Genomic DNA, 16,257 nt, shown 5'->3' with positions numbered 1-16,257 from the left:
GTACGCTGTGCTGTGAATTCAGCTCCCTAAAATACTTACCCATGTGCAGTCTTGTAGCCTCTGGAACATTCCTTTGGAAATCGTTCAACCAAATGCAAACCACCGTGGACGTTGGTGATTGGAGTGGTTTTACTAACACTACTCTAGAGCAAGTCCTTAAATCAGATGGCATGTCAGTGAATTGGAAAGGTTAAGGTCACAATGACCCATTTGGTCAAACTGTAAATCAAATACAATGGTTACTATGCTGTTCTCTGCGCAGACCTGGGTCAAACTGTAGTTGGAAAGAATTATCAGTATTTGTTTTTAATCTGCTTGGAGTTAGGGATGGAGAGTAGACTCCAAAAGAGTAGATTCTTGATTCCATCACATTGGTTCTGAGAATCGATTCTACAATCTCAACTCCAAACTCTGGAATTGAAAAAACTGTTTAATTTAAACAAATTTGTAATTCATTCATTCATCAATTGGACAGTTGCTACAAAACTCGTTGAGCTAACCAGACTTCATAGAACATTTGTGCCAAGTTTTGTACAATTTTGTGGTAATGTAATAAATGAGTTTTGTTGTACAACTTAGATTTTTGTGTTGATTTTCATTTGGAATCGGTTCCATCAATTCCGTTACAAGGAGCCAGAGCCGGAGTTGGAGTCGACTCCAAAAAAATTGTCCATCCCTACTTGGACTACCAGATGGGTGAAGTGTCAGGACGTTTAGAAGATTTATAAGTCAGTTTGCCATACATTTCTGTGTTTGACAGCTTATTTTACACTATCTGAATTGTCTCGATGTAAACTGCACCCATCTTGTGCCCCGAACATGTCAAAACAAACACTGAGAATTATTTGCCAAATTCTATTTAACCCAAGTCTGGCCTATGATCAACAAACTGTGAGGAACAACCAGTCCGTGCAGCCATCTGCACCAACACCCCCCCCCCACTCCTCCCCTCGACTGTCACCTCCCCTCCTCCCCCCAGTCCTCCACAACAGTAACTCTCCTCCAGTATACACCACCCTAGGGGCTAGGAAACAACAAAAGTGCTTCACAATAGTTAAACCCTGAGAGGCTCCCCGTCTTCCCTCGGTGTAAAGAAAGTATATATTTCTGGGCTGGGGTTTCAGTGAGGGTCGGGGGCAGGGGAGGACCCAGCAGTGTGGTCCTCCAGTCCACCAGACCAGCCGTTTGTCTCTGTTTGATGATGCGAGCAGACACAGGTGAGGAATAGTTTGAGGAGGATGCACACTGCAAGAGTTTTTTTAACTAACCCAGCACCAATTTTACTCCCCCACTAATAGTTTAGGATTGAAATACCTAAAGGAAACTGGAGAAAAACTTTGACGTACACTAGGATATTCCTCCCAATCAGTGTAGAATGGCCTCATTGGAGCTAAATCTGGTCAAACTCATGTAGTGTGTGTCCATCCTTAAGCATACAGTAGTGTAATAAGCAGAGAACGAAGGTCATTGATAATATGCATAGTTTGCAAGAGGATTGGCCATAGTCCCTGAATCTGAAGTGTTACATATTCATTTGAAGAACTCAGCAGTATGCTAATGTGCCAAAAAATAATAGCTACCAATACAGAAATATTTTCAAGATTTATTTTCTTTACAAAATAACCTGTGGATTGGTCAAAGGCCCTGAATCTGAACTCTTATACATTAATTTATAGAATTCAGCAGTGCGCTAGTATGTTAAAAACAACAGCTATGAATGCAGCAAACCGTTTTCAGTCAAAGTCTCTCAGTTTCCAGCCAAATTCTCTTTACAAAATTTCTTTGACCATATTACATCAAGCAAAAAAGTCACTTGTGTACCTTTCCACTCTGCACAAATATGGACTTTGCACAGATCCGATGTAACAAAACCAGGTCAAAAGAAATTTTGAACTTGCCACACATGTGCTCTCTCTGTTTCTCACACAGATAGAAACACACACACACAGAAACACACACACACAGACACACACACACAGACACATGCACACACAACATACAGCGGATCTCAACTCACCTTTTCTACCAGAGTTCGGAGGCCCAGGCGGTTTATCGGTTACTGACCCTTTGAAGAAAAAGCATAACATGTACACAGGAAGGACTAGACAGCAGCCACAATCCCTCTTGTACATTTGACTCCAAAATGCTGTACATCCATTTTAGAAGAAAGAAAAACGTGTTACTTCAAATTAATCACCCTGAAAAGAGCTGATTCCATCCTCAAAATGGAGACAATAACAAAGCTAATGACTAAAATAAGCAAAACTATAACCTAAATCATTTTGGTGATCGTTTTTTTAATTGTTGGCTATCTCATTGGAATGAAACTTAACTTATTTCAACTTAAAAGAGGACACAAAACAACAACACTCCCATAGATTAACCATTCCACCCACTTCTTACCCTAGAGTTAGATACAAGTTTATCACAGAATAATGAGTACATTGTATTAGTATTTGATAGTCGGCACACATTGAAACATTAGGTTTGTTGCATTATCTTAGCATTGAATATGGCAATCCTGAGAAATCTGAGCCATGTATTATTATTATTGATACAGTGAAAAACCCATTATTAGCATTATTATCTCTTCACAAAACCCATTATTAGCGAAATCAAGTTGTGTAACACGAGTATTATTCTTGATTTTGTGCATGCAAAGTAGTCCAGTCAAGCATGCATGGATTCTGAGGGAATGAGCAAAATTAGACAGTACAACCAATTAGAATAGGAGGGCAAAGGGAGAAATTTGAGTGAAGGCAATTGGAATGAAATTTACTACCTGACAATCCACTTGTCCCAGCATGAGTTCCCATAAATTCACGGAAGTTTCCTGCAAATGTATGCGAGATGATTGATTTGGGTCATAGTGTACAGGGGGCATCTGAGCATGTGAGGAAAGGTTATTTGCTGCCAGCTGAGAGGGAAGGGAACGTAAGGGAAGGAGAGTTATTGGGTATGTCGTTCTCTTATTTTCTATTGCGTCCATTGTTAAAAATAGACAGCGGGCCAGCCTCTGGTACCCGTATCTGTCCGAGGCTGTCAGGGGTTTACATACCTTTGCAAGAAACAATGAAGATATCGGATCTTATGCAGGACAGAAGGGAGACAGGTTGTATGGTTGTGTCATAATCTACATCTCATGTTTTCCCAAAAGTAGTTGTTCTCAGGAATGAATGGACATAAAACCACACTCAATTTGTGAGCTTTGGTGATTCTGGTTGAAGAAATGAAGTGCGGCAGGAGCTGAAGAAAGCCTTACAGGTGATTAGTGGTACAAATGAGGAGAGACAAAGACAGAGAAAGTGAGAGAGCGAGAGTGAGAGAAAGAGAGAGAGAGAGAGAGTGAGAGAGAGAAAGAGAGATAGAGAGAGAGAGAGAGAGAGAGAGAGCGGGATGCCTTTGGCAGTCTGTGCAGCAGCTACAGAGGGGCATGCGACCACTCTCACCACTCTCTCCACACAAAATTTGCACCATATGCTCTAGTGGCTGTGCAATCCAAGTCTGGCAAAGGCCCCTGTGTATTATCTTCTGAGGGAAAATGATGGTGATTATCATAAAGTGTTCCCATCCAGGTTGAGTGTGCGGAGCTCGGCTCTCTCCTCCGGCCTGCTGAGAGCAGTTAGATGAGTTGGGGGGGGTGGGGGTTGCGGGGGGTGGGTGTGGGGTTGAGAGGCCCCTGGATGTATGGGTATTAGCCCTCTCGCTTGACCTTGCACCTGCCAAGCCACATGACATACAATACACATGTGCCTATAACATGGCATACCCTCTTCACAAACAAACCCTCTTCAGCTGTGATCCAAAGGCCACAGTCGCCCTTTATGCTTCCTCAGCAGTCAAGGTTCAAAATCTATATTGAATCAGTGATTCACATAATAACGATAAAGCCTTCATTCTCAGCCGTTTCGTTTTAGATTGGAGATAAGAAGCTATTTCAATACCAAAAGATTTAAAGATTTCCAGTTGTTTTCTTTTAATTATGAAAAGCATCAACTTCCTGAAGTGATTGAAAGTGAATTGGCCTCAACCCCAACACCTTATCTTGCAAGCACTCGATCTTGGCACTAAGATCCTACAGATGTAGCCACCATGGCTATCTGACTTTTTACATGTTTGCTACACAGCTTCTCCACCCCAAAGAGGAATTACCTAGAAATATCCTGCCATACTAGCAGACTGGAGTTTTACTTACACAAACATTTCTCTGAGGTAGAAATAATCTTAGTGGCTGAGTTGAACCTTAGTGGGAGGTGCGGAAGTTAGCTGGCTGGCAAACTTCAATGGTCAACATATTATTTTTCATTCATTCATGACCATGTTATTCATGATGTTGGAAGGTCAGCAGCTAGCTAACTAGCTTACCTAGATAGCTATAGGCTAGTATGGCTAGTTTGAGTTTAGATAACTTTTCAGCTTGTATCAACAGCACTAGGCTTCATAAAATTAACTAGCTCCTCTCTTACCTCTTCCCTTTTTCACTGGGCTTCAGTCTAACGTTACTTAGCCAGAAAAACGGTGGTTCTTTGCTCCGGCCACTGAGATTTAAGTCAACCAATGACATTATTTCGGCCTGCAAGAACATTTGCATAAATAAAACTCCAAGGCAGGACAGATGTAGGGTGTAGTGCAGCTGGGGTGGGAGCGGACACTTTGACAGTGGAAACCTTGTATCGAACAAAAAAGACTACAGCTTTAAGATACTGTTGAGAAACCCTGAACATATCATCCTCAGGCTGCCAAACCCTTTGGCCCAGTACCTGAACACACTGGGGTCCTGTTGTGCACAGAGGAGCCACTCACTGGCTTCCCATCGCTGGTGACACACCAGCAGTAACCTGTCAGAGTGTGGCACTGGACCTGCAGAGGCAAGAAGGATAAGTCATAGGATTGATACAATATTTGATCAGAATGTCAGATAAAAATAATGTCAAAACAAATGTAAAAACACAACATTCGAATGCCAAATTAGTTTTCTATTCAAAGATTTGTTTCTTATACTCAATGAACTGAAACTGAACTGTTGGAGGTCATGAATGGGATGGTTCAAGAGAGAGTGAGGGAGAGTGACAGAGTGCGCAAGAGAAAGAAGACGAAGAATGATGAAGAGTTGTAGACACCGAAGGAAAAGCGATGAAGGCTCTGAGACATACCTGGGCAAACGTTCCATCCTCATTGCATTCTGGGATAAACATGGACTCCTGGGGCCTCTTGGCTTGTTCCAGGGCCTGGCTCCTCTCGACACGACACTTCGACTGACCTGCATCTGTGACGCAGGGACAGGACAGTCAACACAAACCTTCACACTCTACTTTTTTGTACCTTCATTGCGGAGAATGCTTGCCCTTTTTCAACAAGTTTTGAGTTCCTAGGGATTTGAGCCAGTGACCCTTTACAAGTCTTTATCCTTAAGGCAAATTGGGGTAATGGAGGGAAATGACCCCCCTCCCCTCCCATTGTTAACACATATTACAATGGCCGCGCCCTTTGTTGAAACAATACATTTAAGAGGAAAGAGGGAAACCAACAAGTAACCTGCCCACTGTATAGCTCTTCAACAAAAACTGGGAAAAGTCAAACAAATTTCCCCATCCTTACTGAGTTTATTACATGATTTTGAATAAATAAAACAACAATTTCCCCTACAAATTATACCTCCTGTGTTCAGAAACACTGACTAATTTCCATTCATCACACATACAACATCCCATCTCTCTGCAGCTGTAGCAGTGTCTGACTCCATCTCAGTGAAAGCGTGTCACACTACTGACCAAATGCTTCAATACCATCTGTACAAGGGAAAACATAAACCACCTGCTGACCTGCCTCCCTCTGGCTCGCCTGCTGATAGATGGGATGCCATATGTAGGACAGGATCCAGTGTAGGTAGACTGAGGTGAGGTGTGAGCAGCACACTGTGAGGCCAAAGCTCTGAAGAAAGCGTTATGTGCCTTTGATATTTTGAAACGTCAGTGGAAACCGGTCTAATGGGACGGAGATGGAAGTAGCCGAAAAGTTAGACAATGGAGTGGACTTGAGACCAGCAGGTCACTGGCTCAAAATCCCATCAGCAACTACTATTTTTGTTGCACTCAAGCCCCAGTTGCCCCTGTGGAGTTGCTCAGCGGCTGAGCTTCATGCTCATAGTTACTGTATACACATTCACACCGGGGAACTGCCCAGTACGACCGCAGTCCTCCACTGTTGGCAAACCCCTTCCCTGGATAAATAAAGGTAAATAAACAGGCTGTGAACCTGGGAGGAGGCAGACATGTTGTCTCCTCCGGACTGGAAGACTGACAGTGTCGCAACTGGACGATGATGTCACCGAGGAGGACAGGCAGAGGTTATGTAAAACGTGAATTCTTAAACCTTTTAAGTACAGGACCTGGACTGAGTAAGTTTAGTCTTAACTTGGGACAGAGGCTCATTTAAAAATTGTAGTGTCATATAGGGACCAAGCAGACACATCGAGGACATGGGCCTAGTTTACAAAACCCTGATTTATGGAAATGCTGTAAAAACAATAACTTCATGACCAGCAGCTTTTAGCAGTTTGAACTTTCTTCGTTAAGCCTTGGCTTGTGCACATCTGTGCTTGTATGTTAGTTTCTGGCAAGGCAGTAATGTGTGCCCATCCAAAATCCTGACCAGGCGCTTCATTACAAAGCACAAGACAATGACATGAACTAATAATGGATCTGCCTGTTGTAATCTCCATAGTTTTGCATCTGTTGTTGCATTTGTTTGCCTTACCTGTTAGCAATTTCTGTGTGTTGTTGTCAAGTTTATCTGTTTAATGTGAAACTCACGCACCCCTCAATTAGCCATTGCCAGGCTTTGCCATTGTAAATAAGGATCAGTTCTTGAACTGCCTAGTTAAATAAAGCAGCAGTTACAATACAACAAACCAGGCCTGCTGCATCTACAAAGGTTGAATGAGCTTTGCCCGGCTTTCCTTCCCTTGGCACATCGATGATATTACGAAACAAAACCACGCATTACCATACAGAGGGAACAAAAATCACTCCAAAAATGGATTTGGTTGAGTTTGTTGTTTTTCTAATGGGCAAGGGGCTGAAAAAAGGGGGGGGGAAATGCCAAGTTCCAACCTTGACTCTAGACCTATCAATCTCTGCTGTTGTTGAGTGGCTGGCATCCAGAGACTGAGGAAGTGTGTGATCCTGGTCTGTAAAAACTTACACGCCTACCGAGGGGCGGAAAATGAAAGACATCTTCTCATTCAGTTCCACTGCTCCCAGTCTCTCAGCTGTTCACTTTGGGACCGAGCTGCACAGTCAGAAACTTGCTATGTCTTTGAAACTCAGAGAACTCAATGTATTTTCTCACTGTTTAAAGTGTACAGGTTGCTCCAGTATGTCTCCAGTGAAGTTAAGGTTTGGATTTGGCAGATAATTCAGCATTTTAGGTGAAAATGATGGCAAGTTGTGGTTTGGCAGCTTGGCCAGAGAGAACCACATAATCACTCTGGCTCAAACCAGCATCCACTAAAACCACTTCTTGTGATCGCCACCTGTTTCCAGGGCAAGTCTCTTGGTGTTGGGTGCTGCAGGTTGCCAGGTCCTTACCTTTCAGCTCCAGGTCCCGCCCCTCTGAGGTGGCGGTTGGCGCCGGAGCCACCGGCGGCTGATCGATCCTCACCCAATTTTTACCTGAGAGACAAAGAGGTCACATTTATCCCTGTATAGTCTCAAAGATTTGAGTCATGAGTTATGTGATACAGGCAGATAGGAACAGTATGAGTGTGTGAGTGTATGTATCCATGTGTGTATGTATTTATGTGCCTGTGAGTGTGTGTATAGCTTGTGTGTACATATTAATGTGAGTAAATGTCTGTGTCTGTGTGTATGTGTCTGTATAGCTTGTTTGTTTGGAACTTTGCATGTATACATTTCTATACAGTATATATCTGTTTGTGTGTGTGTGTGTGTGTGTGTGTGTGTGTGTGTGTGTGTGTGTGTGTGTGTGCCTGAATAGAAGTCTGTGAGTGAAAAATGTGTGTCCTCTCAAGTGTGTCTCAAGTCTGTAGTGCTATCCGGATCCATTTCTTTCTCTCCTGTGTCGAAACTGAATGGGAATTTTTGGATTCTGTTTGCCAATTGTTCTGTTCTTAGAATGGATGAAATAATATAAGTAGAAATAAAATAATGATGAAGTTATTACATATTTTAACACATTAAAAGGCAAATTTCCACATTGTGGACAATAAAGTTTGGTATTCGTATCTGTATTCGTAGTTGTATTACTGAATGTTTGACGAATATTATGCAAGTAAACATGGTGCGGATGTTGTGTTATCACAAAACTATGAAATGCTATGGCTGGTGATTTTAAATTTTTTTCACTGCAGCTTCGAAACCTATCAGAATCTACCTCAGCAAGTAAAGAAATGCATAATAGAGCAAAGCAAAAATAGTAAATATTAGCATTGGACGTAGTTAAAGACAGTAATTTTACACTCCTATTCATTTTCACATTAGACTGAAAGGGGATGGGATCTGGAAAAATTGTGTCACGTTTGAAAGAACAATATACGACATATACACCAGTGTGTGTGTTTCTCAGTCTGGGGCCTCACCTCGGCAGCGCCCGCGGTGGGCCAGCGACAGAGTGCGGTCTTTGCAGCGCGCCCTCTGCAGCTCACAGCCGGTGTCATAGCTCCGCCCGTCCGAGCCGCACACCGGCTTCCCCTGCGTCCGCGAGCAGATGATCCCACAGTGGCTGTCCCTGTCCCCGATCAGCCACTGCAGGGAGACAGGGGACACACAGGACAGACCGGAACCAGTTCAGTCCACTACAAGTTTGATTAACTGATACATCTTTAGATTGTTGCACTTTTATGTCTTTGCCTCTTTCTGACTCTCTTTTTCTTTCCTTATAACTTTCCTTTTTCTTCTTTCTTTCCTTCTATTCCTCTTTCTTTCTTTCTTTTTCATGTCTTTCCCTCTTTCTGTCGCCTTTTCTTTCCTTCTAACTTTCTATTTTTTTTCTTTGGTTCATTCTTTCCTTATTTCTTTCCTTCTTTCCATCATTCTTTCTTTCCTTCCTTCCCTCTTTCTTTCTTTTCCTTCATTGATTCTTTCTTTCTTCTTCTTTCTTTCCTTCTTTACTTACTTCTTTCTTTCTTTCCCTCATTCTTTCTTTCTTTATTTCTTTCTTCCTGTCTGTCTGTCCTTCCTTTCTTCTTTTCCTCTGTTTAAACAAAGGCTATACTGAACTGTATTCAACTGAATCTCATAGATTAACTTGTGGCTCATTTGCCCATTTTGTTCCAAACCTTTCTGTGTTCTGAAAACTCTCTCAGCGTGCCGCCGTCTTTGTTTACAGTAACATGGGTGTGAGAAACTCTCTACATGTAAGCTAATTTATCTCACTGATCTTTGGCTGAAGACAGGTTGAACCTTCATTAAGTTTCAAAGGAGCCAAACCACACTGAGAGCAATGGGAATCCATCCTCCCCCTCTACCCAAATCTTCACTCATGATCTATTAGTGAGTCTATTCTACTCTACTGTTGGACGTCGGCCCTCTTCCTGACAGCCGTAATGGCTCTTGGCTTCCCGGCCGCCTCAAATATATTTAAAGTCTAAAGGATTTCAGTGGAGCAGAAAGTTTGCCAAAAGGATGAAGTCGCGGTTTCGTGAAGGAAGAGAGTAGGTGTGCACTGAGCAGCACCAGAATCCGCTGTGCGTAGCGGCCCAGCGGCGTACCTGAGCCAACTGTTGTTGAATAGGTTTCAACTATTTGAAAAAACACACAAGGAGCGTTTGATTTATCTTATCTTGCATGTGATGATTCGACTTTTGTGGCTGCTCAAACGCCTGTTTCATAAAAGATATAAAAAAAAAACAAGTGCTCCTCAAGTAGGTAACGACTTAAAAAAAAACGTGTCAAAGGCATTTTTCACCCAAGGTCTCTCAAGCAATTACCAGAGCGCGGGTTGCTGGGCTGCAGCTCTGAATCTGACACAGGAGATCTCATTAAGGGCAGGTATGGAGGGAAGAAGGTGGTGGAAAATAAGACGCAGCCAGAAACAAAGGGCACAGTTTCCATCCCTCGCTAGCCAACTCCTATCAGAGGATCTGAGGCCATTTTCAAAATGATCCGCAGGGATACTGTAGAAATGCGTGTGTGGAGCTCGCATGCACACGTGCACATGCACACACGTACTGTATACACACACACACATATACACACACACAATTTCTCCCTCTCTCCCTCCTTGTCCCGAATGCCCTACTTGAAAAAAATGCAGTATTTTGAACAACATCAAAAATGTTGCTTGGAGACAGATTTTCTCAAAGCATATAAAGAGCAATCAGACAGACCTGAACAAAATGTAGATGGTAACAAAGCCAAACCACTGATGTCACGAATGAGCTGGTGTACAACTGGATCTCATATACAAATGAATCACCAGGGGTTTTCGTCTCACTCCCCCTAAACACATTAACTGCCAGCCAATTTATTTTTCTGTCTGTCAGCTTGTCCATCCATGCATTTGTATCATCATTATTATTATTATTATTATGAATTAGAAACCATGTGCTAGACTGCTCTAGCAACCCTCATATTATCCTGTCTGAATTACATGCTTTCCACCCGCTCTGTTACTGTTACAACTGCCAATAAAAATCATACTTTAAATATCTACCGATGACACTATTTTCCTGGAACAGTTTACTTTTACAGATCAGTGGACACTTACACTAATCGCTGAGATTTCCGACACTCGCCTATTCTTCTGCTCTTCACTGAAACAGTTCAACTAAATGTGAACACTATCTGAAAATACTACTGTACCTGTAGAGTGGCTGTATATTGGTATACTGTATATATACTCTAGATATAAGAATTAAAATGTGGTAGGAATGTTGTACACTATAAATTAAGGTCATTAAGTTTAGATTAAAGGAAGAGGTACATATTGAAAATCCTGAAAAAGACATTTACAGTATGTTCTTTTTCAAGTTCTGGCTAATGTCTCTCACTGTGAAAACCTGGAAACGACAGCAGAGTTCAAACTTGTTACGGGACAAATTATAAACTAAACTGCGGTGAGGAAAATGGGATGCAGGTTAGAAAATAATTTGTCAATCAACCAAAAGGGCCAAGGGGAACCGAAACGTCCAGTCCCTCTGTGGTTCTGTTACTTTGCAGATACCGGAGCATCTGCTAGCGCTGACAGTTCTGACAGCCTTGATAACAGCTTCGGTAATTCCTACACCGCGAAAAAATATCCATCCTAACAATTTAATCGAGTGTTGAGTCTAAAAATCTTTAAAAAAAAAACCTGAAAAAGTCTGCCAACAGGATGAGATCATTTTACTTGTTTCCAATGCAAATTAACTTGTTTAAAGAATTTTCTTGAATCATTTTCTTGATGCTAGTGGCGTGATTTGCCTCTTTCTGCCTTGAAACGTCGAAACAAATGAAACTGCATTGGAAACAATTGGGGTTGTCTCACCCCGCGGGTAGAAATGTTCAATTGTTTTAAGAAAAATAAGATTGTAAGACTGAATATGAGATGAAATGACTTGTTAAGATGGAGTTTTCGCAGTGTAGAAACGATGTGGGTTATTATCACGGCTGTCACAGCTGTCAGCACTGGCAGATACTCTGGTATCTGTAAAGAGTTTTATTGAAACAGAAACAGTGACTATGGAGTCTGGAGCTTCAGCGCCTGCCAGATGAAATCATGAGGTGAGGTAACAGGGTGGCAGGACGGCCTGGTGCTTTAACAACCTGTCCTGGAACTGGCAGGTCGCAGGTTCGATCCCCACAGAAAGCCAGCGTCCCTGTTGAAGTGTCTTTGAGCCAAACGCCGAACACAGCGCAGCACCTCTGGCTGCCCTCGTGCTCCAAACCCCCCTGGTGAAATGTGTATCATTCTCTAAAATTGCTAAGAAAAGAGCCTAGATGTAACAAGGCGATAGGAAATTTAAACAAAAGGCAATAATACTTTAGAGGATACAGTAAAACCCCAACCTGCCCCGTCGTAACAATACATCCAGAACAAGCCAGACAGCTTAATGTGATTTCAGCCTTGGCGATGAAGCGCAGCGGTGAAGCTCTTGTCAGACATCTCAGGGTAAAACTAAATCATGATGTGCCTTTTATGAGAAACTGCAGACAGGGAGGAAAACATAGGCCTAGCAGATCATTTCATTTTTAACTTGCGTGTCCTCCTCTTGGCTTCGGCGGAGGACAGGAATAATTCAACGCTGTCGGACAGAAAAACGCGTATCTGCAAAAAAGCATGTTTTTTCCGGAATGAGGGAAAAAATGCCAATTTTCTCATTTCTTCCTGTGTGTTTTTGAAATCATGGAGGGGCGAAGTGTCATGAAACACCATTAACACACAAACAACCACTCAAACTTCCAGTTCAAGTGTGGAAAAAGAGAAAGCTGCGGTTACGTGTTTTCTCCGCAGCAGAAGTCAATATAAAAAGTGGACTGGGGTGAGCCAAAGCACTTTGGATGGAAAGCAGTTTGTCTATGTGATGAACTGTTAAATTGCTAAATCAGTATCCAAAGCAAGCTATTCTAAAAAGTGATTTAGGTCTGTGTGGCCACTCCTCCAGGTGAAGTCGACTCAGGCAGAGCCACAGAGTCTGGCTGGACCCACAGAGAGCCAGCAGAGCCTGTCCTCCCCTGCTGACTCACAACCCTAATGGACACGGCCCTAGTACTTCCACTGTCATAATAAACCAGTAAATCAGTGATTTTGGGGCACCATTGTCCGGTAAAGTGGAAGTAAACACACCCACACGTCTCCCCCACAGTAACAATAGTAATTTCTTAGTCACACCGTCCCACCCACAGCCTCCTGTCCTGCAGCGGTGAAACCAGGCACTCCAGCAAATAAAGTGGGGATCAGGAAAGGTTTGGTTGGGATTTCTTTTACATAAAGTCAAAATTAAATAGACAAATAGTCTTAAAGGCTTGGAAAATATGGATTAAAGACTGGATGGATGGACCGGAACATTTCGACTCATCGTTCATCTGTCAAGGTGTTGGTGGCGACCGTCCCTTAGTCTTAGTTTTACTACTTTGTACTGGCGAAAGCATGTAAAAGTCCAGGGGTGGAAAGAGTATCAAAATATACTCAAGTACTGTAACTTTGCTGAAATTTGACTTGAATAGAAGTAAATTACTGGTGTAAAATGTAGCTAATTTAAAGCTCATGTTAAAAGTTACTGAGTTACTTTTTTACAAAAGAGAACATTGTTCCCATGCAACAGAAAAAAAATAATATTAAGAAACGCTTTACAAAATAAAGTGCAAAAACAAGTAAAGCTAGATTACTCTTCTACTACTACTACTACTGCTACTCAATTACAGAAAAGAGTAATTGTAATTAGTTACTTTCAGCATTGAAATTTATCTTAAAAAAACAGATAAAACGGGGACTTGTGCGCAGATCATTTAAAAAAAAAAAAAACACACAAACATTACACTCAATGACCAAATGACTCAAATGACAAAAAAAACTTCACTAAGGAGAGGGAAAATGCAAAAAAAAAAAAAAAAAGACCCCCAAGAAAGAATATCAAATGGCAGACAGTATACCAAGCCCAGTCTAATCTAATCTGCTGACTCAGATTCTCTGTGCTGCATCACAGCCACCTCTCAGGTCTGATACTGAGTCTCATCTCTGTCTGTCACCACAGTTTCTGCAGGATCATCAGTTACATTAAAGTTCCTCACCACAACGCTCTCACGAACTCAATTGGTTCACATTTAAAAGGGCGAAGGTGTCGAGGTAAAGTTTGTTTCACTCCATCCGGCAGTGACAGACAGCCGGCATTTGTTTTGGGACTTCCAGATGGGTGGGGCTTTTCCATTTAGGACAAGACAAAGAGTGTCAAGGAGTTTAGACAATCAGCAAAGCATTTGACAAGATGTGTTATACTTTTCTGTAGTTTTCAACTCATCTAATGCTATCTGAATTGTCCTGATTCGGTAAACCCCACCCTTCTGCTACTTTAAGAAGGTTAAAACAAACGCTAAGAGTTATTTTCTGTTACTATCTGAGCTGTCTGCTTGTCAGATAGGGTGATGGCAATCAGCTGGTATTAGCCAGGATGCCAGGATGACAGGAGCTGGCATTATCTCCTGAGGGAGAACAGTCCGTTCTGTAAGGCCAATAAAGGCCGGCATGGAGTCCCACCCGACATCCCATAATCACAACCAAATAAACACATCGAAATTAAACAGACTAACATGTAACAGGAGCTGATGCTGGATCTACTGAGAGACACGTAGCTCAAAATAACTGGCTTAACAAAACATGTGGGGAGAACCTTGCTCCTGCTCCCCTTTGATGATCATTATACAAAATTTAACATCATACTGCGAGAGCCAGCGCATCAAACGATTTACAAAGAAGCCAAACAACGTGCCAAACAACTTAATGGAGCGTTGAAGGCACCCCTGAGGAAATAATCCCACTTTAATAACCAGCGAGAGGCCCTTCCCTTTAGCTCCCAAACTAAACAAGTTGCTCAAACATGGAGAAATGCATATTTTTAAAGATTACTTTATAGATTTAGGAGGTAATGCACCATGGAGAGAGACAGCAAAGATGGCATAGAGAGGAAGGATGACATGAGAAAGGTCATACCCTGATGTTTTGTTCTCGTTTGCCTGTTGAACCACCAATGTTTTTTTTAACGGACCCACCTCAACTCTCTTTAGGTGAATTTAACGATGAGCAGAGGGTAAAATGCGAGTTACATGATGGTTTGGTACTGATGTCTCGAGTGGGAGACAATGAGTATGGACATTCTCTCATTTAACAAGCCAAAAATCCCCTAACACACACACACACACATGCACAAACACACACACACACACATCTCAGCCAGAAGCACATGAAGCTCTCTCTCTCTCCACCACTCATAAAATAAGTGAAATACAAGCCCATTGTGCAAGCATTACAGCATTAGTGAAATGGTCTTTTTTACCATCGCTGGCAGGGAATCTGTTCCAGCCCGACCCGCAGCAGTGAAATAATAACCCAGAAGAAAGAATACGATTAGAGAATAATCATTTTTATATATGCATGCTTAAAAGGTTGACAGGGGGAAAAAGCGAGCTGTGTGAAACGGAACAAAGGTAGTAAATAAACAAATCCACGTAAGAGGAATGGCTCTACGTTTCAAGTCTACTAAATGCAATAAAGTTGAACTTTCCTACTGATTTTTATGCGTGTAGGATAGAGTTCATTTCTTTGGACAGTTTTTCTCCTAAACCCCGCCTGTAAAACCCAACACAATATGCAAAAACAATCTTTCCTATGTTCACCTGCATTACAGTAATTTGTTCCTGCTTTAGTAGGCGCTTGGCTTGTTAAGGTTTTGCTTAACAAGATGTTAGCTGATTTAAATCCCAGATCCAGCATGGCTATAGTGACAGGATGATAAGACTGCAGGCAAATACAAGGCTGAGACCAACGAACACGAGAACTTGTCTTACGATGTGTGGGGGGATCAGGTAATAAGCAAACCTAAAACACTGTAGGTGTCTTAATTTAAAGGTCCAATATTCTATACTTTCCAGTGTTTTATTTTATGTCTTGAGGTCCATTAAAAGCTGTGTGTGTGGTATCATATGAACCAAAAACACTCTCAATCCATTTTTACACATTCATTTTCCAGCATCTCTCTGAGCTTTGCCAAGAACAGGCTGTTTCTGTCGCTGTGTCTTTAAGGCTCATTAATATTAACGACCCCTCTGTTCTGATTGGCTAACCGTTTCAAGAGTGAACCGTGGGGCACCACAGACACGGCAGAGCAGGCAGCTACAGGTAGGGAAAACTCTCTGGTAATAGACAATGACAACCGCTCAACCACTTTGAAAAAAAACACTTAGTTAGTCTATTATTTCTTACAAAAATGATAATGAGCGAACCTTTGTGACGCCACAAAGTTACGGAAGTCCAAACAGCTCGTTTAGAGGCTCGCTTTTCTAATATGGATTGTGTGGATTTAGTTGGCGACCATGCGTTTTCATACTTTCACCATGTTTAGATAGCACATCCAACTCCTTTATAATCAAAGAGGCAAGGGGAATCCTGTTTTACACAATATGGGAGCTTTGGACGTAGAAGTGGGAAGTCACAGGCTGTCCATGGCCCTTGGTGTGTTTCTTTCTACGTAATATACGGCTGTATCAAGGGTCATATAGCCTCTGAGTGTTGGTACAAACCGGTTTATGAGCTGCTGTTAAGGTT

At 42.1% G+C, this 16,257-nt stretch overlaps 1 protein-coding gene across 1 annotated transcript in view; it reads right to left on the bottom strand.

The window, feature by feature from the left end:
• Positions 1 to 10,073, bottom strand: part of smoc1 (SPARC related modular calcium binding 1) — a 39,040-nt gene extending 28,967 nt beyond the window's left edge. Inside the window, exons 1-8 of the mRNA XM_071529108.1 lie at positions 9,950 to 10,073; positions 9,696 to 9,760; positions 8,600 to 8,765; positions 7,590 to 7,673; positions 5,154 to 5,266; positions 4,761 to 4,860; positions 2,783 to 2,833; positions 2,018 to 2,065 (exon numbers count right to left, since the gene is read on the bottom strand). Of these exons, the coding sequence (XP_071385209.1) occupies positions 2,018 to 2,065; positions 2,783 to 2,833; positions 4,761 to 4,860; positions 5,154 to 5,266; positions 7,590 to 7,673; positions 8,600 to 8,765; positions 9,696 to 9,760; positions 9,950 to 10,073 (751 nt within the window). The remainder of the gene's footprint in view (positions 1 to 2,017; positions 2,066 to 2,782; positions 2,834 to 4,760; positions 4,861 to 5,153; positions 5,267 to 7,589; positions 7,674 to 8,599; positions 8,766 to 9,695; positions 9,761 to 9,949) is intronic.
• Positions 10,074 to 16,257: the final 6,184 nt, after the last annotated feature.

This window comes from Centroberyx affinis, unplaced genomic scaffold (genome assembly GCF_046629955.1).
Source record: "Centroberyx affinis isolate AG114_WGS23_722 - 3 ecotype Tasmania unplaced genomic scaffold, CSIRO-AGI_Caff_v1 ptg001765l_1, whole genome shotgun sequence".
In the NCBI taxonomy this organism is placed as follows: domain Eukaryota; kingdom Metazoa; phylum Chordata; class Actinopteri; order Beryciformes; family Berycidae; genus Centroberyx; species Centroberyx affinis.
This window is presented reverse-complemented; position numbering and strand designations above follow the sequence as displayed.